Source organism: Leishmania mexicana, chromosome 15, assembly GCF_000234665.1.
Source record: "Leishmania mexicana MHOM/GT/2001/U1103 complete genome, chromosome 15".
Classification (NCBI taxonomy): Eukaryota; Euglenozoa; class Kinetoplastea; order Trypanosomatida; family Trypanosomatidae; genus Leishmania; species Leishmania mexicana.
The window spans coordinates 165,126-185,797 of NC_018319.1; the positions used below are offsets into that span (position 1 = coordinate 165,126).

Consider the following 20,672-nt stretch of genomic DNA (forward strand, 5'->3'; position numbering starts at 1 on the left):
CTGCCGTTTGTGGGGGCGCTGCCTGGGGGCGTTACGCTGCGCGAGCTGGACATGGCCAACGACCCGGACGTGAAGCCGTTGCTGGCGCAGCTGGAGGAGCTGGTCAAGGACCACCCGGCGGCGGCGAAGGGGCCGGAGGCGTGGCGACTGAAGAAGGCGATCGGCGAGCTGGCGCGCCGTGCTGCGGAGGACGAGGCCGAGCGCACGCGCCATGGCCTCGTGGACGCGGAGGGGGTGCACGAGCGCTTCCCGTTTCTGCCGGAGGAGCCGGTGCCGGGTGTGTCGCTAGCGGAGGCGGGCGTGATGGACGACCCCGAGTTCCGCACGCTGGCGAACGCGCTGGTGGGCCTGCGCAGGGATGCGTCTGCTGAGGAGACTGCTAAAGTCGTTTATCAGCACAGCGTGGCCGAGGTGGCAATGCGTCTGGCTAGCGCGAAGCTGCGCGCGACGGAGGAGGCGCAGGCGCACTACCCGTTCCTGTCGAAGCGCGTCGCGGGCGTGCCGCTGAGCGAGCTGCCGCTGGCGCAGGACGAGCTGTTCCAGGCGCTGGTGGCGCAGCGCGCGCCGCTCGTGGGGAGTCCGCGCACAAACGCGGCACGGCTGCACGCGGTGGAGGCACGCGCCCAGGACCGTGCGCGCGAGCTCGCGGATGCCAAGAGCAAGCTGGACGGCCTGCGCAATGCTGCAGATGACGAGGTGCGGGCGCGCAACCCGTTCCTGCCGCACAGCGACGTGCGCGGCGTGCCGCTGCGCGAGCTGGGCCTGTCGCGGGACCCCGAGTACGCGCGGCTGATGGACCGCCGCCTGAAGCTGAAGGAGCGGCCGGTGGAGAATGCGGCGGAGCTGACTGCGGTGGAGGCGCGCCTGAAGGAGCGCGCTACGGAGGTGGCGGAGGCAAAGCTCGTGGCGGAGACGGAGCTGCGAGCCAAGTACCCGACTGTGGCGACGGCACCCGGGGCGGCGATGCTGTCGTCGTTGGAGCTGACGCTGGACCCGCGGCTGGCGCAGCTCGAGCAGCAGTGCGTGGCGCTTGCTGACCAGGCGAAACCAGACTGCGCGGTGTTGCGTGTCGCGGAAGAGGCGGCGGCAGCGCGCGTGCAGGAGCTGGTGGACGAAGACGCAAGCGCCGAGGAGGAGGCGGCGCAGGCGCGTGCGGCGGTGCTGAAGCGGTACCCCATGTGCGCACGCGACGTGACGGAGGCGGTGGGCAAGGACGCCATGTTCGCGTCACTGGCTGCGCGCCACGCGGGTCTGCTGTCAGACCCTGCAGCCAACAGAGAACCGCTGGCTGACGTGGAAGATCTCATGCGCCAGCGCGGTGTGGAAGTGGAGACCGGGCGCCGGCAGCAACGCCGACGCCGCCCTGCCAACCCTCCACGCCTGCTGGACATGAATGACGTGGCGCTGGAGAGCGGCGAGCTGGACGACTACCACAGCCGCCGCCACCGCCATCGCCGCGTCCGCATCCTGGACGTGCAGGAGGTGCCGACTGACATTGCCGGCGAGGTGCACGAGCAGCAGGACGAGGCGAAGCTGCCGCCCAGGTCACGCCACGCTGCAGCGCTGCGCCACAGCGACCCGTACTACCAAGAGCTGGTGGCGCTGCGCGCCTCGCTGGTGAGGGAGGACGAGGCCGTCAACGCTGACAGCATTCGGTGTGTGGAAGAGCAGATGAAGGACCGCGTGGCGCAGCTGAACAGCGACGCGGCGCGAGCGCGTGCGGCGGAGATGCGCGCGGAGGCGGCGCTGGAGGCACGCTACCCGTTCCTCGGCCCCACCATGGCGGGCGAGATGCTCGCGGCGGCACGCGTGGAGGACGACGCCGTGTTCGTGGGTCTGGCGACCGAGCACGCGTCGCTCAAGGCGACGCCGACGACGCCGCGGCAGGTGCTGGCATGTGTGGAGCAGGGGATGCGTGCGCGCGCGAGCGAGCTGGTGGCGGAGCAGGCGCGCGACGAGGAGGCGCTGCGCGAGAGGCTGCCGTTTGTGGGGGCGCTGCCTGGGGGCGTTACGCTGCGCGAGCTGGACATGGCCAACGACCCGGACGTGAAGCCGTTGCTGGCGCAGCTGGAGGAGCTGGTCAAGGACCACCCGGCGGCGGCGAAGGGGCCGGAGGCGTGGCGACTGAAGAAGGCGATCGGCGAGCTGGCGCGCCGTGCTGCGGAGGACGAGGCCGAGCGCACGCGCCATGGCCTCGTGGACGCGGAGGGGGTGCACGAGCGCTTCCCGTTTCTGCCGGAGGAGCCGGTGCCGGGTGTGTCGCTAGCGGAGGCGGGCGTGATGGACGACCCCGAGTTCCGCACGCTGGCGAACGCGCTGGTGGGCCTGCGCAGGGATGCGTCTGCTGAGGAGACTGCTAAAGTCGTTTATCAGCACAGCATGGTCGAGGTGGCAATGCGTCTGGCTAGCGCGAAGCTGCGCGCGACGGAGGAGGCGCAGGCGCACTACCCGTTCCTGTCGAAGCGCGTCGTGGGCGTGCTGCTGAGCGAGCTGCCGCTGGCGCAGGACGAGCTGTTCCAGGCGCTGGTGGCGCAGCGCGCGCCGCTCGTGGGGAGTCCGCGCACAAACGCGGCACGGCTGCACGCGGTGGAGGCACGCGCCCAGGACCGTGCGCGCGAGCTCGCTGTCGAGGCGAAGGCCATTCGACTGTTTCGCATGGAGGAGAGTGATGCCGTGCGTGCGCGCAACCCGTTCCTGCCGCACAGCGACATGTTGTTGGTGCCTCTGCGAGAAGTTCCTTTTGAAATTGATCGAAAACTGCAGCGCTTAGGCAGGCGGCGGTTGCAGCTGAAGGGTGCCTCGGATGTGGACGTGTGTGCCGTGGAGGTGGTGGAGTGCGAGATGCGTGATCGGGTTGCAGAGCTGGCGGGCCGGATCGTGGCGGCCGAGTTAAAGGGGCGCCGCCGGTTTTTGCCGCGGCAACGCCGCTCGGTGGGGGTCGTATTTGCAGCGCTGCGCGTTCCGGAGGACGAGGAGATTGTAGAATGGCGGTTGGACGTGATGGAGAACCCGGACTGCGATGCGGATGACGAGGCCGTGGCAAAGAAGGCGATTCGGCGGCGCGGCAATGCTCTGGTGGATGCCTATCTGGAAGCGGAGGCGGGCATTGCGAGGGAGCTGTATCGACTGCGCCGCAGCTTTCCGACCTGTGTGCGTGATGTGAACCCCTCCATTGAACTGGACGACTACTTTGCAACGCTGCGTGGGGCCTATGCGGATTGGGTAGCCTTCATGGACGAAGAGGAGCCGAGCCTCATCCAAATCCAGGAGGAGATGCTGGCGCGCAGTGTCGCGCTTATCGGTGACGACCGATGTGTGGCCGATGCTCTCAACAACTACTGCGTTGCGGAGGCGGAGTTGCGGCTTGCCAGGGCGCATCGAAAGCCGTCGTCGCAGGTTGCCCGCCTGCACCGTGCCACCGACGTGGCGCAGTTTAAGCACCGCTTCTGGTCTCGTCGCCAGGCCCGCCGCCACGTGACGGCGCCGCTCTTCGACTTCCCTGTGAACGAGGACGACTTTGTCGACGACGACGACGGCGGCGGCGGTGCGGACTCGTGGGTCGAGGAAGACACGTACGCCGCACATTCACGTGCCGCACATGCAAAGGCCTGCAAGGACTCCCACTTCCTGTACCTGCAGCGCCAGAAGGCAACGCTGATGGCCGGCGGGCACCGCAGCGGCGCTCGCTGCGTCTCTGAACTACTAAAACGGCGGCTGCGCCAGCTCACAGGAGACGCGGCGCGGCTGCAACGGAGTCGGAAGCGCCGCGACAACGCCATCCTGAGACAGTATCCGTTCCTGCAGTCGCGCTACTTCATGAGTGTGCCACTTTCAGAGCTGCGGCTGGACGAAGATGACGAGTTCATGCGTCTGGCTGCAGAGCGCGATCGCCTCCTGCAGCCGCCAAGCGACCTGCGTGCGAGGTACCCCTTTCTGCCGGCCGTGATCAATGGTGTGCCCATTGAGGAACTGGGACTGGAGACCGATCCAGAGTTCATGCGGCTGGCATCGCAACGCGAGGACCTCATCGGACCCCTGCGTGCAAAGCTGAAGAGCGTGAAGGAACGCGAGGACGCAATGCGGATTCGCGTGATCGAGCACGTGGCAGCGCATGTGGCAACGGAAAACCACTTACGCGACACCTACCCGTTTCTCGATGCTCAAGAGCTGCCTGTACCGCTGCAACGACTGTGCTTGGAACATGACGGGCAGTTTCAGAGGCTGTACGCGGAGTACGCGAAGCTGCGCGGCTCCGCCGCCGTCGACGACGCCTCGATGACGACGGCCACGATCACAACACCGAAGGCTGGACGGCGCAGTCGCGTGAGTAGCATCGCGAGCAGCAGCAGCCTCGCCTCGCCGCGCCCACATGCGAAGACGGTGGCGCAGAAGCAGCTGGAGAAACGGATGCGCGAGTGGGTGATGCGGTTGGCTGAGGAAGAAGCGGAGTGGGAGTTCGCCAACATGATGGATCTCGAGAGCCTCGCGGATGGTTTTCCGTTCTTGCCAGTCGAGCCGTTGCCGGGCATTCACCTCGGGGAGGTCGGCGCGTTTGTTGACGTGATATTCTGCTCTATGGCAGCAGAGCTGGAGCTGGCGCGCAAGAACATCGCGCCGCGGGAGAAGGTGGCGACAGCCGAAGCGGCCCTTCTCTCGCGTGTTATGCAGCTGGCGGAGGAGAAGCATCTGAAGACGGTGCGCTGCCGTCAGCGCCATCCTCTCCTGCCGCGGCGTGTCGGCGGCGTGCTTATCGGTGACATCGACTTCCCTGTGAGCGGCGAGATGGCGGAGGCCAGCGAAGAGGTGCTGCTGAAGTCGTACTACGAGGCGGCAGGGAAGGTGAAAGCGCGGCGTGTTTGCAGCGCCGACGAGGACGAGGCGGTACGCTCGCGTCATCCATTCCTGGAAATGAACGACGTGCACGGCGTGCCACTGCGGTACCTGCCGCTCTCCGACGACTCCGTCTACCTCTCCTACCTGCGCAAGTGGAGAACAGTATTGTCGGCCGAGCCGATCGATCGGGAGAAGCTCCGCATTTACGAGGACCTTCTCCGCGAGTGCGCAGAGGAGCAAGCACTGCGCATCATCGACGTAAATGCGTCAATGGCGAACCGCCTGAGCCAGCTACAGGTGATGAGCGTGGTGCCGGCAACGATGCCGCTGCTGGACCTGCATAACATGCTGGCGAAGGCGCGCGATGTGCTGGTGGCAGACCACAAGAGTGGCGTCACCCCGCCGGCCACCGTCGAAGATTGCGAGCTGTTGACCGGTCTGGCGACGGCGTTTGCCAGTGCGTTGGAGGACGTGGTGCAGGAGCTGACAGCGCTGCGGCGGCGCTTCCCGTGGAGCGTGCGAGACGTGAATCCGGCACTTGGGCACGATGCTACCTTTCAGCAGCTGGAGGCGCAGCGGCAGTCGTTGTTGGCCACCTTCAACCAGATGGAGCTGATGGAGTCGCTCGAGAGAGAGGAACGCAAACGGAGCGTCGAGCTTATCGAGGACGACACGTACGTGCGTGATGCCGAGAAGGCCTGTGCGCCGTCTGCGCAGAAGCCGCTGCGCCGGCTCAGCGCAGAGGAGCTGACGAAGCGGTGGCGCCATCAGCTGTCCCTGCGTCATCGCCAACGCCGCGTGATATCCTTCGCCGACATCCCAGACGATGCCACGGCATTGAATGGCTCGAGCACCAGCGGTGGCCGCATATCGAAGGCGCGCAAGTCGCGCGAGCGCCGGAAGCGCAGCATGAGCTGGACCAAGTTGGACGTCGACGTGATTCCGGATAACGTGTTCGCGGAAATAAAGGAGGAGGAGTTCCACACAAGCCTGCCCTGCTCCATCGGCCCGAGCGACATCCTAACGGCGCCGGATGGTCTGCCACCAATGCTGCTGCCATCCGACCGCCTGCAAGGCAGTCAGCTGGCGTCGCAGCCGCACACGCCACAGAAACAGCAACGCCGGCAGCGCTCACAGTCTGGGGGCCGGCACCGGCTCGGCAGCATCACTGCGGAGAGTATACTTCACAGCGAGGCGTCCGCAATGCTGGGTGACGGCAAAATCGTGCCCGTGGACGAGTTGGCATCCTTGAACTCAGGCGCGGCCGGGCCAGAGAGCAGCGTTGCCTCCTCCGGTATCCTTCGCCTTGGCGCGACGCCGGCTCCCTCGATGGCGACGACGGTGGCATCGAGCTGCGATGCCGCAGGCCTATCGCCACGGCGCGGGGCGGCTGACCCATGTAAGGGGCGGAAGCGCGTGCTCAAGAAGCGTTTGCGGGTGCGCCGCGCGAGCACCTCCTCAGTGGTCGCGATTCCTGACGAGACTCCAGGAGAAGTTGTCGAGCACGACGTGGACGAGATCGACTGCGTCGCCAACCGGACTGTGGGGCCGCATTGCACAGATGCTCCCGATCCGAGCGCCGGTGGCGCCAACAGACAAGGTAGCGGTGTCCGACACCACATTCCGCAGCCACCTCAGCAGCAGCGGAAGACGCGCACGCGACAAGTGCCAACAAGGCCGAAGCTGGCGGCGCGCCACACCAGGACGTCGGCGTCCGCGGCAACGCCCAAAACACGAGATGCGAAGGCTTGCAGAACAGACCTGGAGCCGGTTGTGCAAACTAAGTCGCGGAGGCTCAGCGTCCCGCATATGGGCTCACAAGTGCTTTCCGTTGCAGGCGAAGAGCCGGAGGTGACTGCGGGGCTGCTGCGTGAGCAGGAGATCGACCAGCAGCAGCAGACCTCGCGTGATACCGCAGCTGCGGCGATGACATCGGCTCGCAGGCCACAGCTGGAGCAGCAGCAGCAGCAGCAGCAGCAGCGAGACCAAGGCACCACAAGCAGAACGCGGAGTAAGTCGAAGCAGCATCTCTCTCGCCCGACCAGCTCGCAGCGCTCTCGCATCAGCATCTCGCAGCTGGAAGAAGAGGAGGTTCGGGAGCTCCATATCTCGTTGCTGGAGGAGCAGCCGCAGGACCCGGCTGATCACGGTCGCCGTCGCAGCGCGGCACCGCGAGGCTCTGCTCCCTCCTCGGCAAGTTTCGGCCCCACCAACTCCCTTGATGCGGTGTCGCCGAGAGGCGCTCCTGAGGCGGCCGAGAAGACTTTGGTGCAGCGCGCACTTCGCGAAGCGCAGCCGTTTCTGGCGCAGGCGGTGACGCAGGAAGAGGTGGAGGCGGCTGCTGAACCGATGCGATATGTCTTCGAGCATTGCGACCTCAGCCGATACGCGGCCAGCGGAAGCGGCGCAAGTGCGCTGCTCTCGGCGCGGCTGCGGGAGCTCGAGGCGCTGCTGCAGGCGTGGATCGTGCAGCGGTCGAAAGGAGCAATGGAGCATCGCGCGACGGCCCCCGCCAACAGCCGGGCAGTTCGCTCGTGTCGCCGGTTGCAGGCAGCCGCCAGCAGTGGCTCTTACGAGAACCCACGACGGCTTCCCTTGCGGTGGGCACGCCTCACCGCGGAGGAGCTAGACAGCGACAGTGGGCTGCGCAATTTGAGGGACAGCGCCGCCTCGCAGCAGCGCATCGACAGCTACCTTGCTGCGTGGTCCACACGCAAGCAAGCCGCCAACGAGGCGTTGTTCGCCACCTTCCCCTTCCTCGCAACGCTCCCATGCGGGTATGCACTGACAGAGGTGGGCTTCACGAGCGATGCGGAGTTCCAGCACTACGCGCGTGGCGGGGCGTATCGAGAGAGTGTGCACGTCCAGCAGCAGATGCGGGACGTGGTGGACAAGCTGGCGCGCACCAAGGCGGCCGCTGCAGAGGGGCGTCGGGCGACGCGCTACGCGGAGCGGGTTCGCGCCACCGTCGAGACGACGCGCGACGCCGCTGGCCCGGCTACCCGGTCGACAGAACGGCAGGCTGGTGGTGACGACCGGGCACCGCTGCAGAATGCTCCGGCGCTCCCGGAGTACCCGGAGGATCCGCAGCTGCTGGACGCCATTCTTGCGGCGCGGGTGAAGCGGACAAGTCGGTTCCTCGACAAGCGGCAGCGCCTCTCCTTCGTTGCGCAGAGCAAGCAGGAGTCCGAGCGACTCATCAAGCGCATGATGGTGCGCATGAAGAAGGAATCGACCTCCGACATCCCGATGAGCATGGAGGACGTCCAGACGCTGCGGCTCTTCTTCGACGGCGTTGACGTCGATCACTTTGGCGTGCTAGACCGCACTGACACGACGGACTTCATCATGCTCACGCTGGGGGAGGAGAAGCGCATGAGCCGCACGGATGTGGAGCGGCTGCTCTTCCCTGATGTGCCGCGCGGCGCGGTGTTGCCGACGCTCGTGGACTTCAGTGACTTCGCGAAGTTCTACAAGAAGGTGGCGCTGCAGGAGCTCATGAAGCAAGACGGTGCTTTCGATAAGATGGCGATGCGCGCGACGACTGTGCCAGGGGCGGGGGCGGGGGCGGGAACACCCAGGGCTACTACCACCACACCGCGCCGCCCAGAGCCAACGTCAGCGTCTCCGCGGACAGGTGGCGACCGTCGCAGGGGCCTCGGCACCGTTAGCAGCAGTGTCCTGCCGGTGCGAGCCTTTACCGCCACCTCGTCTTCGGCAGCTGCTTCAGCAGCAGGAACGATACCCACGTCGGCGAACACACCCAGGCGCATCGAGTTGCGGCGTTCGTCCTCGGAGCCGCGTCCGCACCAGGAGAGAGGTGGCGTTCTCCACACGCTGCAGCACCGACACGGAAGCGCCTACACCCGACCCACATCGGCGCGCGACCGTGTTGGGGGTCCCGAGAGTGGGGCCTTCGCTTCGACAGACCGCTGGTTCGAGCATGGTCGGTCGAATTCCGGACACGCCAGCGCACCAGCCCGAAGTCCTCCGCAGGCAGAGAGGTGAGCAAGGCACGTGTGTTTGATGGAGTCGTCTAAGTGTGTGTCCGTACTCCTGCGCGCATTCGAATTTGTTCTCGTTCTTCCACGTGTTGTTCTTACTGCGGCGTCTGCGCGGTGCTTTGGTCTCCTGCGCGTTGCCCCCCCCCCCCCACCCTCTCAGCAGCAGCAGCAGTAGTCTTCCTTCGGCGTCATGCAGCCGACCCAACCCCCTCTCTCACGTGTGTGTGTGTGTGTGTAATGTGAGTCTCTGCCTGCCTGTGTAGCATGTCTCCGTGCGTGTGTGATGAGCCGCGCACCCGCACACCCAAAACAAAACAAAAGGCAGCCGATGGCACACACATTTCTCTGCTGGGTGTGTGTGTGTGTGTGTGGCTCCCAGATACACGAACGCGCCGGGCGCGAAGCGGCAATGACACTGACGATGCCGCTGGTGTCCGTGCGGTGTGTATAACGCCGTGCGTCCCTCATCTGGCACCCCCCTCCTCCTCCTCTGCCCCACTGCGCACACCCAAGCAGGTACACACATACATCGACTCGACCTCCCCTCCCCCTCTCTCTCACCGCCCACCGAGTCTACACGCGTGCAGCTCCTTCGATCAACTCGATGTCCTAAGCGGGCACGTCACTCACCTAGACGGTTACCTACGCAAATCCATTAGAGCGCCTCCGTTGTCATGTGGCGCGGTGGCAGCAATGCAGCACCACCCAGATCCGCCTCAGTGGGGGGCCTAGGAGGTGATGGCGGTGGCAGCAGTGGGCGCAACAGCCAGCCTGACAGCGCCGCTCCAGCAGCCACCAGCGCCAGTCCCAAGTGGCCCCTGCGCTCGCTCCTCTTTTCAGGCAGTCGCAGCGGCAGGGTCTCTGGCGCGGATTCGGCGCGCCAATACCAGCTTCACAAGAAGAACGACACCGCCGACAATGATGGTGACAGAGCTGCAGCGCCTGCCCCGCAGCTCAGCAGCAGTAGCCTCACCATCGATAACGGTCTGGAAACCCAAGAGCATGGGCAGCAACAACATTTGCATGCGCTGATGGTGGACCAGAGCACCCGCCTGGCGCACATGCCTGGCGTAACGCAGGTCCGTCAGCGCCACGGAGTATTTGCGGGACTGGGTGATCCCCGCGTTGGCGATGCCTCACCGCTTGCCCGCAGTGTGCGTGCGGACGTTGAGGACTGGGGTAACGGCGACGACTGGGGAAGTCTGGCGAACGCGCTCGAGCAGCAGACCCTCCCAGAACTTTCAGCAGCCAATCGTCCCTCAGCGCCGGGGACGGCGCACGCCGTCGACAGCGATGACGTCTTTGTCTCCGATGTCGCCTTAGCACACCCTCGGCATCCTCGCGCATCACAGACGGCGGCTCAAGAGCTCACCTACACGCCTAGGCAAGTTTTTCCATCCACAAGCGTACCCTCGCAGCCGGTCACTGCTTCTGCTTCGGCCACTGCCGCCCTTGTAACCGCTACACAAACCCCCAACGTCACGAGCGGTCGGCTCCTTGCACCGTCACCGCACAGGGGGGTTTCTCAGACCAGCTCGCTGGCGGCGTACACGCCCGCGCCGCCCGGCTTTCAGAGCGGTATTCGAGGCCTTCGCAGCGCACACGACATGTCGAGCGGCGGAAGCGAAGCGAAGGGAACGGGCGCGGATATCACGAGGCGGCGGCGAAGAGGCCTCGGCGCCGTTGCCGTCCTCCCGCCGACTTCACTGCCCACGGTTCCGAGCGCCTGCGCACACACGGCCGGCAACGATGAACCTTTGACCACTGCACTCACAGTCCAGGAGGCGGAGCGCCAGCGTCTCGCTAAGGCAGCAGAAGCTGCTGCACAGCGGCAAAGTTGGGTGCGCGCAGCTCAAGAGGTTTTGGAGCAGATCGCCGACGCGTGCGAAGCTGATGTACCCACGCCTGCAGAAGCGAACTGCAACGTTGTGTACCCCGGGGCCAGAGTCACAGAGCCCATTCGTGTGGCACGACGGCTTCTGGATAAGGCGAGGAGTAGCGAGGGCTCCAGTGCGAACTCTCTCGAAGCCGACGGCGATGCTGTGAGGAATTACGGCACGGTAGTGCGCATGCTGGCTGCGCACACGCAAACGGCCGTGGCGTGGGAAGGTGGAGAGTGCGAAGTAGATCACCATCGAATGCAGGGGGCTCGGCAGCTAGTCCTGGAGACGTGGCAGAACATCTCCGTGGCGCTTCCCGGCATCTGGCGCCGGGCGTGGGCGTCGGCAGTGGCGACGTTGTCCGAGGATACGCAACTGCCAGGCGTGCGTAGTCTTGCAACAATGATGGGGCAAGAGCGCCTAACACTTGCCCGACAGACGGCTGTCGCACTCGGCACCCTCCTTATGCAAAGCTCGTCACGGAGCGACCGGCCCCTCGGTGTTAACGAAGTGCACGCTGGCGTCGTAGCTGGTCTGGAAGCCGCTCTGAAATCGTCGGCGGCGCCGGCCACCGCTTCTGCTGCCTCTACTGCCCCGACCGTGTCAGAGATGCCGCCATGGGCAACGGAAATTGTGGCGGCGACGGCGGAGGCGATGGTACGTCGTGACGAGGTGATCAAGCAGCACGTCGTTGATGTTGTGAGCACCGCCGCTGCGGCAGATGACTGTGGGAGCGCCGACAGGGCCATGCGCAGAGCGCGGGTGCAGCTGCGGGAAGGTTCATGGACACTCTGGTACGTGCTGAGAGTTTTGGGTCTGCTGGCGTGGTGGGAAGGGATGCTGCCCCACCTCATCCCTTGTCCTCCACCCTCAACACAGGCGCACACCGAGGGGCGCACGACAGATGCGTGGTCGTAGGTGCGCCGCCCCCCCCCCCCTCGCGTAGCAACGCAGGCGGGGCGCGAGCGGAGTGGAGACAAACTCGAGAGACAGATAGGAGAGCCTCTCCACGTGTAGTCACATCCACGCCCAGATGTTGCAGCGCCTACCCCCACCAACACCACCACCTATGTTGCAGCCATCGCTTTGCGCCGCTGCTGCCCTTTGTGGGTGAGGTGGATGGATCACGTGTATGTATGCGTCCCCAGCTTTCCTTCATCAGTTGCGCCCCACGTCCTGTTCTGTGCGTCGTTGTCGTCGAGGCAAGGGCGCCCCTGTACTTGCTTGCCTTCTCCGCTGGCCCCCCCTCCCCTCTCCTCCCCTCCCCTGCAACGCAACAACATACCACGGAGGGTTGTTAGGGCACGAGCGAGTCACTCACGGAGGCAGACGGGGTGCACCAACATGAAGGGTGCGACGCATCTCCAGCTCCTGCGTCGCAGAAAGATGGATGCCATCACGCCCTCCCCTCCCCCACCGCACCCTTCCCCCTCTGAAGCGTGCTCGCTGCTGAGGATCGCTGAGGTGCTGACATGCCTCCCACTCCCTTTTCTCTGCCTCTCCCCTCATGACGGCGTCACGGCACCTCCTGCCACTCCACACCACCACCACCACCACCACCACCACCATCACCGCCCACCTCTGTGCAGCGAGCGCACCGAGTTGCCGGCACCCACCCACCCCCACACACGTATATAAATATAGAGAGAGGCTTACACTCAGCTGCAGAGACCCCACAAGGAGATAGGCACATACCCCGTGTGAGTGGCGACGACGACGGCGCTACATCAGAGAGACCCCAGCCCCACCGCCGCACCGTCGATTACGTCCACGGCGGACACGCACATACACACGGAGGAGGAGGAAGAGGACCGACAGACACCCCAGAGCAGGCGCATGTTCGACGCCCTTCGCTCCATTCGGCGGCAGGCCGACACCGTGCATGAGGAGGTCCGAAAACGCCGCCCTTTCGACTCCCCTGCGGCGCCGCGCACCGCGGATGATCTTCGCTGGTTGTTCCCGTATCTCTGCGACATCAACCGGCGACAGCGTGCCCTGCGCAGCAAGCTAGAGGCCGACGGAGATGCCCAAGGCAGGCGTGCGGGGTCCGACGGCGACACTCTCCCCGCGGCTGCTGGGCCACCCGCAAGCCATCAAGTCGCGGAGATCTCCATGCGCTATTCTCGGCCCTTGGCAGCTACCGCGTTAGCCGGCTCGCAGCGCGGTGGTCCTGGAGTCGCTGCTCTGTTCTCTGCCACGGGGCTCCTCCGTGAAGCGTCCCAGGACGACGCCGAGCTCTCCATCGTCGGGGACGCGCTTCCGATGTGTACCTTGTGGGGATCTGCTCTTCGTCTGTGGTGCACCTCTCGGGGAGAATGTCCAAAGCTACGCGCTCTTGCTGCGGCTGCCCAACTGCAGTGCCTCTCGCCACGTGGCAAGCCGGTGGCACTAGATGGTGCCAGCATGCGGTGTATGTGTGCCGCCCTGTGGGCGGGAGCGCCAGACATGCTGCGGCGGCTCCTGGACGCGGTGGGCATGAACAAGGACAATGACGCCGCGTCAGAGGAGCGAGGACGACGTCACACAAATTCGTCGCGCGATGTGCGTGTAGGCTCGCCAGCGGCGAGGATCACGCTGCGTCAGAGGCGGCCTCGCAGTCCTGAAGAACGCGGCACCGACGACGCACCTCAGAGAAGGGCTCGTTGCGATGCAGGTGGCAACAGTGCGCTGGGTGAGGGCGGCGGTGCCACCAGCTCCCTCATCCCGCCGCGCCCTCTCCGGGCTACCTCTGCCCATGCCCAGGCGGCCGCCTCACGATCACGCTCACAAACTCCGCCCTCGCGCAGCCGTTCACGGTCGCCACCGCCGCCGCCGGTGTCCGTCGCGTCGACCACCCGACCTGCGACGGCGGCACGCACGCGCCAGTCTGCTTTCTCTTTTGCAGTGCGAGTCGGCGACAGCAGTGGCGGCACCGCGGCTGTCAGTGCAGCCGTCGCGCCGAACCCTCAGCAGCAGCGGGAGAACGGTGATGCGAGCGACATGGCTGGAGTGACGGAGAGTCGAAGTGGGCTAGTCAGCGGCGCGCCACACTCGCACGACGGCCCACCGCAGCCGCAGCAGCATCCTCCGAGTGTGTCGCCGTCTGGGCCCCTTCGCCAGAAGACCCTCGCGGCATTCATCAGCGGCGGCGGGCTCTCCACACCGCACCCATCCCAACAGCAGAAGCCTCCGCCACCCGCCTCGACTGCGAAGCGCTTATCATGGTTTAACCAACCGCCACAGCAGCAGCCTGTTGCCCTGTCCAAGGCGCCACCGTACGAGTACGGCCTGCGCCATAGCACTGACAGCAGCAGGGTCGGCGGGTGCGTTGATCGAGGGGATGAGGAGAGCTCACGACCCCCGATGGCAGCACCGAGTGGTGGGAACAACTTGGCGCCGTGCAGCAGCATCAGCAGCCCATCCACTACTGTCGGCGGCTTCGTCACGGCTGGTGAGCAGCTCCTCATGGACGTCCGGCAAGGACGTACCATGAGCTCTGCGTACCTGAGTAAGCGGTCTCCAGCCCTCGGGCTGCGGCGAAACACCGGCTTTCAGCCCCCATACCATCAGCAGCAGCCGAAGACGCCAGCAGGAGCGACCGACGCACAGACCGTGCTGAACAGCATCACCGCACCTCATCCAGGCAAAGGAGCCGGTGGCGCAAGCCAGGCCACTGGGCCATCAGGTGGCACTTGCGGGGCCCCCGGCACGGGAAGGGCCACAGCGAGCCACAACCAAGGCGATGGGGACGACGACAGCGGGAGCTTTCCGGCCTCCCTGCTGCTGCCAGACGGCTCTGTCCCGCCGATCCTGCTGCCACTCGACCCGAAGCTCGTGACGCAGGTGGCGATGGAGATACTGGAGAACGGCGCCGGTGCGCGTCAGGTGGGCTGGGACGACATCGCAGGGTTGCAGCACGCCAAGGCGAGCGTGGAGGAGGCGATCGTGTGGCCGCTGCGCCGTCCAGACCTCTTTGTCGGGCTGCGCGACCCGCCGCGCGGGCTTCTGCTCTTTGGCCCACCCGGCACTGGAAAGACGATGATCGCCCGCGCCATCGCGAACCGCGCGGCGTGCACCTTCCTGAACATCTCCTCCTCCTCGCTCATGTCGAAGTGGATGGGCGATGGCGAGAAGCTGGTGCGCTGTCTCTTCGCCGTCGCGACGGTGCAGCAGCCGAGCGTCATCTTCATCGATGAAATCGACTCGCTGCTGTCCACACGCGGAGAGGGGGAGACGGACTCCGTGCGGCGAGTCAAGACGGAGTTTTTGGTGCAGCTGGACGGTGTGGCGACGGACCGCGGTGACCGGGTGCTCCTGATCGGGGCGACCAACCGACCAGACGAGCTGGATGAGGCCGCACGGCGGCGCATGGAGAAGCGGCTGTACATCCCACTGCCGGACGAGGCGGCCCGGCGTGAGCTGATTCAACGTCTTCTCAAATCGCTCGGCCCAAGTGAAGCGGACGAGGACGACGCCGTTGGCAACGCTGGCGAGGCTGCGAGCACTGCCACCGCGACGACAAGATCTCAAGTCACCCATACGCTCACCGACGCCGACCTGGACAGCCTCGTGCGCAGCACCGACGGCTACTCTGGTGCCGACCTCAAGCAGCTGTGCAGGGAGGCTGCCATGGGGCCTCTTCGTGAGATGTCTGTCATGGAGCTCAGCGCCGTGGCTGCTGCCGATCTCCGGCCGGTGCAGCGCAAAGACTTTAAGCAAGCCCTGAAGCGGCTGAAGCCGAGCGTGGGGCCGGCCGAGGTGCAGCGATACGTAGATTGGAATAAGCTTTTCGGCTCCTTCAACGAACACGGCGCCGACGACGACGACGATGACGATGACGAGCTCGAACAGCACGAGGGCCATGGCGCCTGCTGATTGCCGAGAAGTCCACCTGCCCAGCCGTCAGGGCCACACATGCGCACGTACAACTACACGTGCGGGCACACGGCAGCGCAAACTTCTCGCGCCAGCGGCGGGCAAGAGGTGGAGAGACGCAGTGACGGTGACGACAAGTTGGCGGAGTGAGAGACACGACCAAGCGCTGAAGCAGAGCAACAACGCGAGGAGTGCCACCGCAGTCGGTGATTTGGGCCTGTTGCACGTGGCAGTCGATGGAGCAGCCCTATGCTACCCCTCTCTCCGCCCCTCAGCGCCACCCCACCCCGCCCTTCCACACTTCACTCTAACGCGCCACCCCAGATGCCCGCAGGGATGTCCGACGCCGCTGGGAAGACACTCGCCGACGTCGCAGCAGCGCCGCTATGTCATCCTCCTCGACCCCAAGGGCGACAGGGAGGAGCGAAACGGCTACAAGGTAGAGCTGATTCCCCGGCTGTGTCGAAAACGTGAATAGCGCCAACGTATACCGCACAGGCGGCAACATCGAGGAGAGGACGATGGATGCCTGGGGCTACACCTACTACGTCGTGACACTGACGACGACGACGGGGACGCTGATGATGCCCCTCGGCGATGCAACACTCAAGAGGTCGCGCTTTGTGGCGATGAACGCGAACAGCCTCTACCGCTACAACAGCAAGTTGCCCATCGTGGTGTACATGCCGAAGGACAATGAGTTGCGCTACCGCATCTGGACCGTCAAGAGCACCGGCAGCGGCAGGGTCAAGAGCATCAAAGCTAGGGAGATGTGAGCAGCGGCGTGCTGCAAGAACCACAGTGCCTCCTGTACGTTTGTGGTGTCACCATGTCGTTAGACTTCTCCCGCAGCGCCTCTCGCGCCCCTCCCCCCACTTCCCCTTCGTTGCTACTGTCTTTCGTCGCAGACACAGTTAGTCTGCTCGATGCGCTTGTGCACCGGTGTTGGCCAGGGTCTGATCTCGCATGCGCCGCTCCAACAACACCTCACCTCACCTTCGGACGCCGTCCTGCCCGCTGTCATCCTCGCCCCCTGTACTCATTCATAACTCATCCCCCGGACATGCAGAAGGACGAAGGGCCGAGATGGGTGGCGAGGAGGCGGAGGGAGTGCGTTGGTGCGTCTTCGCGTGCGCATGTGGGCTTTTGTGATGGCGTGTGATGGTGCAGGCGTGGCCACCCACGGGGAGGGGCTGCACAGTATGGCTTCACAATATTCTTGACGGAGCCTGGGTGATGATGCAGCTCCACAAACACAAGGAAAGCGAAGTGAACCCATCAGCCGCGCGTGTGCGCGTTGGCGTCTCTGCCTGCGAAGGATCACGAGGCACAAGCGAACAGCAGATGGCAGGAAGTGCCACGCGTCCCCGGACCCCCTCTCCCCTCCCCTCCCTCCCTAACCGCTCTCCACCCCGCGGCCCGAATTAGGAACGCCATCGAGCCGCGCATCGTACGCCGTCGGTGTCCCTTCTCGCTCGCTTTGTTTCTTCGTCTGTATGGGTGCTCTGTGACCACTTCTTCGCTTCCGCGCTTGATTCATGCGCTCAGTCGCCCACGCCCACGCACGCGCATTCTCCTCTCCGCTCCCTTCACTCTGAAAGCCGTGGTGCCCTGTTATCGGAACCCCCACCACCCTCTCCACCCGCGTCATCCGCCCTGTTCCCAGCATCCGTCTGTGATATCGCAACGATACGTGCACGCACACCCCACGGAGTACGGGTGTGCCCCATCGAGTGTGTTCTCTCCCTCTTGCCCCACGCTCACCCTCCGCCCTTTCCCTTCTGTTGGTCAGCATGCCCTCCCTCCAGGACTACCGCGTGCCTTACCCGGCAGCCGCGCCCGGCCAGGTGCGCAAGGTCATCTACCTGCCGCAGCAGAACCCCACTGTCGAGCAGCAGCACCTGCGCGTGCAGATCATTCCCGGTCGCCACGAGAACTGCGAGGATGGCCGCCTCTACAAGCTCACCGGTTCGGTGGTGGAGGAGACGCTGCAGGGCTGGGGCTACTCATACTACGTCGTCACGCTCGGCGACATGTACGCCGCCCATCGCTCCTCGAGCGACCCGGAGCACGCGACGACCTTCGTGGCGCTCGATGAGAGCCCGGTGATCGCCTACAATAGCCGGCTCCCCATCGTCGTCTACGTGCCCGAGGGGGCGGAGGTGCGCTACCGCATCTGGACCGATGACGCTTCACTGGCACAGAGCGTTCAGCAGCAGCCTGAGGCCCCGGCCGTGCCTCAGCCACGCCTCGCCACGGTAACAGTGAGGCAGGAGTGCCCCCAGCGCGGCGCCCCCAGCGAGTACGTCACGCAGGCCTACAAAAGGCCGTCGCTGTCGGTGGAGGAGGTGCACCGCCCCTCGAGCAACAGACCGCCCTTGATACCGTCGGCAGTGCACGAGTCCACCCACGAAGCACATGCTGCGCCACCTCTCCACTCGGCAGAACTGGGGGAGCACGCCCGTCCGGCTATGGAGAACTTGGAAGTGTGTCCTCAGAACAACAACCACGAGGGTCGCGAGCAGCCCGCGGAGAAGGCCTCGACTTTGAAGCGGCGCAGCAGCAGCTCGTCGAATGCGCAAAATCACAGCACTAACGAGTCGTCTCCGAGCCACCCCCGCCTGTCCTCCACGGAGTGCTGGGCGCAGGAGAGCCCAAAGACAAGGCGCTCTCCGTCCGCGACACAGAAGCCGCGCCGCAGCACCGACAGCGCCGCCATCGAGGAGACCGGAGGCAGCGCCTCGAAGAAGAATCGCAGCAGCAGCGGCAGCGCGCCCAACAAGAGTAAAGCCGGAGACGACGCCTACGAGAAGACGATGAGGGACCTATGGAACCGTGCCCGCAGCGACTCGCCACGGAAACCATCTGCCTCGTCCAGAAGGAGCGGCAACGGCAGCAAGGCAGACCTGTAGACGGGAGGTAGTGGGAGACATGGGGAGGAGGGCGGTGGGGGCGCAAGGAGATGCGCCACATGAGCAGGAGGGGCGGCAGCGCGCACCCACCCGGCGTAGTCGCTGGAGGAGAGAGCGAGGTGGCGATGTGCCGGAAAAATCGGCCTTGAGAGTGTCGATGCTCTGCGCCGATGAGCTCTGTCTCCGGTGGCGTGTTCGCAGGGACGGGTGGTGAACTCTCTCCTCAGCACCTCGCCCTCCCTCCCCCACCACCACTGCCCCCATCGCCCCCCCCCCCTCTCTCCCGCATGCTTGAAAGCAATGTGGGAGAGAGAGGGGGTGGGGGGGGGGGGCTGTGCTGGCTTCCTCTTGGCTTCATCGCTTGCTCCTCTCCTCCCCAAGGCGTTGTATGTGTACGCAACGTCACATACACACCCTCACTGGTCGCTAACACACCGCTTCGCCAGCCTTGGACAGGCGTGCTTGTGGGGCTGGGGGGGCGAGCGAGAGACAGCGCACGCGCGCACGGGCACTGCCCAGAGGCGAGGCAACGATGATTTTATTCTCTCTTCGGCCTGCGCTGGCGAAAGCTGCGCGGAAAACATTTTTTCCTGTGCTCCATCTGTAGAGCGCGTCCCTTCTCTGGTAAACAGGTCCGTACGTCGGCGCGCCCAACAGAAGTGCGCTCCCCTCTGCCCGCACTTTGCGGCTACACTCGGAGCCACTGAGACGAAAACCCCCCACGCACACGCACGCAGAAGTCAAGAGAGGGCGTTCCAAGGGCACGGTGCGTGGAAGACAATGACGGGCGCACGCAGTGTAGAAGGGCAGGCGATGTGAGGCCGGCGCCAGTGTGGAGAAAGCTCCCTCCTCCCCCTCTCCTCGCCATTCGCCTTCCGCTATGGTGGGCCAATACACGTGCACAAGACGGTGATGCTGCCACGTTGCGCATTCGTGCTGGCGCGCCTGCTTGGACATGTTCGATCACGCCGGCGAGTTACCTTTCCCCTACCCATCATCACTGTGGTGCGGACACACGGGCAAACCAGCAACTCGGCAGAAGAGGCACACGCACGTGTACATTGCTGGTGGTGGCGGGTGTGTGTATGTGTGTATGTGTGTGTGGGGGGGGGGGGGGCTTTTCTCTTCGCCCTCTGTCTCTCCTCCCTTCTCTGCCCCGCATCTTCTTCAAGCGGCATCCTCTGCTGTGGCGTCGTGCTTTCGGTGTGTCTTCCCCCTCCCCCCTTCCCGTAGAGTTCCCGTTATCCTTTCGTGTTCTTCTCGCCCAATGCAGTTGCCGCGACGCCGGCGCCTTCGCCCACCACTCCTCCATCCATTCATTGTCACGTCATTTCATCGTATTTTTTTCTTCGTTTCAAACTCTGCGCGCACGTGTGTACCCCCTCCCCCCCCCCCACCTACCTCCTCCACCTCCACCCACGCACATCCGTCAACCGCCCTCCTCCGTCTTTTGCATAGCCGAGTGCGGTCGGTCGGTCGGCCGGTTTCTCTGTGTGTGCATGTGTTCGTGCCCACGCCGGTGGTCCGTTGGGCGGCGTCCTGTATGAGAGGGAGGGGGGGGAGTTGTGATGTGCCCCCGTGTCGCTCGCGATCTTTCCTCCGCTTAGGTTAGCTGCACGCACACGTGCAAATACGCGGTGAGCACTCGTAATGGCTCGCCTCCCCTTTTATACCGTGCTCTTCTCGCTGGCTCGCTCTGCGCGCGCGGGAGGGGCCAGAGTCTCGGCGGCTGTGTGTGTGTGTGTGTGTGTGTGTGTGTCTGCGTGCGCGCATCACTACCCCCCCCCCTCCCCCCTCTGTCGCTCTGTCTTGGATGACTCCGGTGCCTCCTCCCCGCCCGGATATATCAGCACCGAACATACATCTCTCGTATCAGCTGCGAAGCAGCGGTAACCATCGTCACACGCACGCCACCCTCTGCCATGACGACGTTGCCCATTGCACCAAGTTCAAGAGAGGGAAGACGAGGTCGGCGAGGGTTGAAAGAACGTCTTTGCTAAGACCCTCTCCTCACTCGCTGTACCGTCCCGACCTCGGCCGGCTTTGCCCCCCCCCCGCCCTCCCACTCGTCTGGTTCTATGACAGCAAGACACTCTTGCGGGTGTCGCTCGGACGGCGTGCGAGAGCGGGCATGTAGACCGGAGCGCGCCAGGCCACCCTCCCCCTTCCTACCCGTTTGCACGTCTCTC

The 20,672-nt window shown here is 65.0% G+C and overlaps 3 protein-coding genes and 1 pseudogene across 3 annotated transcripts, besides 1 other annotated feature; all 4 read left to right on the top strand.

The window, feature by feature from the left end:
* Positions 1–9,511: 9,511 nt before the first annotated feature.
* LMXM_15_0490 (conserved hypothetical protein) lies at positions 9,512–11,635 on the top strand (the record flags this gene model as incomplete). The annotated part of the gene is made up of 1 exon (XM_003873525.1): positions 9,512–11,635. One exon carries the CDS (start codon positions 9,512–9,514, stop codon positions 11,633–11,635), a length of 2,124 nt encoding a protein of 707 aa, XP_003873574.1.
* Positions 11,636–12,553: 918 nt separating this feature from the next.
* On the top strand, positions 12,554–15,571 carry LMXM_15_0500 (katanin-like protein; the record flags this gene model as incomplete). Its single annotated transcript, XM_003873526.1, has 1 exon — positions 12,554–15,571. The coding sequence occupies one exon, from the start codon at positions 12,554–12,556 to the stop codon at positions 15,569–15,571; it is 3,018 nt and encodes a 1,005-aa protein (XP_003873575.1).
* A 449-nt stretch (positions 15,572–16,020) lies between these two features.
* Positions 16,021–16,347, top strand: LMXM_15_0510 (annotated as a pseudogene).
* Positions 16,021–16,347: a sequence feature.
* A 1,017-nt stretch (positions 16,348–17,364) lies between these two features.
* On the top strand, positions 17,365–18,483 carry LMXM_15_0520 (putative ecotin; the record flags this gene model as incomplete). Its single annotated transcript, XM_003873527.1, has 1 exon — positions 17,365–18,483. One exon carries the CDS (start codon positions 17,365–17,367, stop codon positions 18,481–18,483), a length of 1,119 nt encoding a protein of 372 aa, XP_003873576.1.
* Between the last annotated feature and the right edge of the window lie 2,189 nt (positions 18,484–20,672).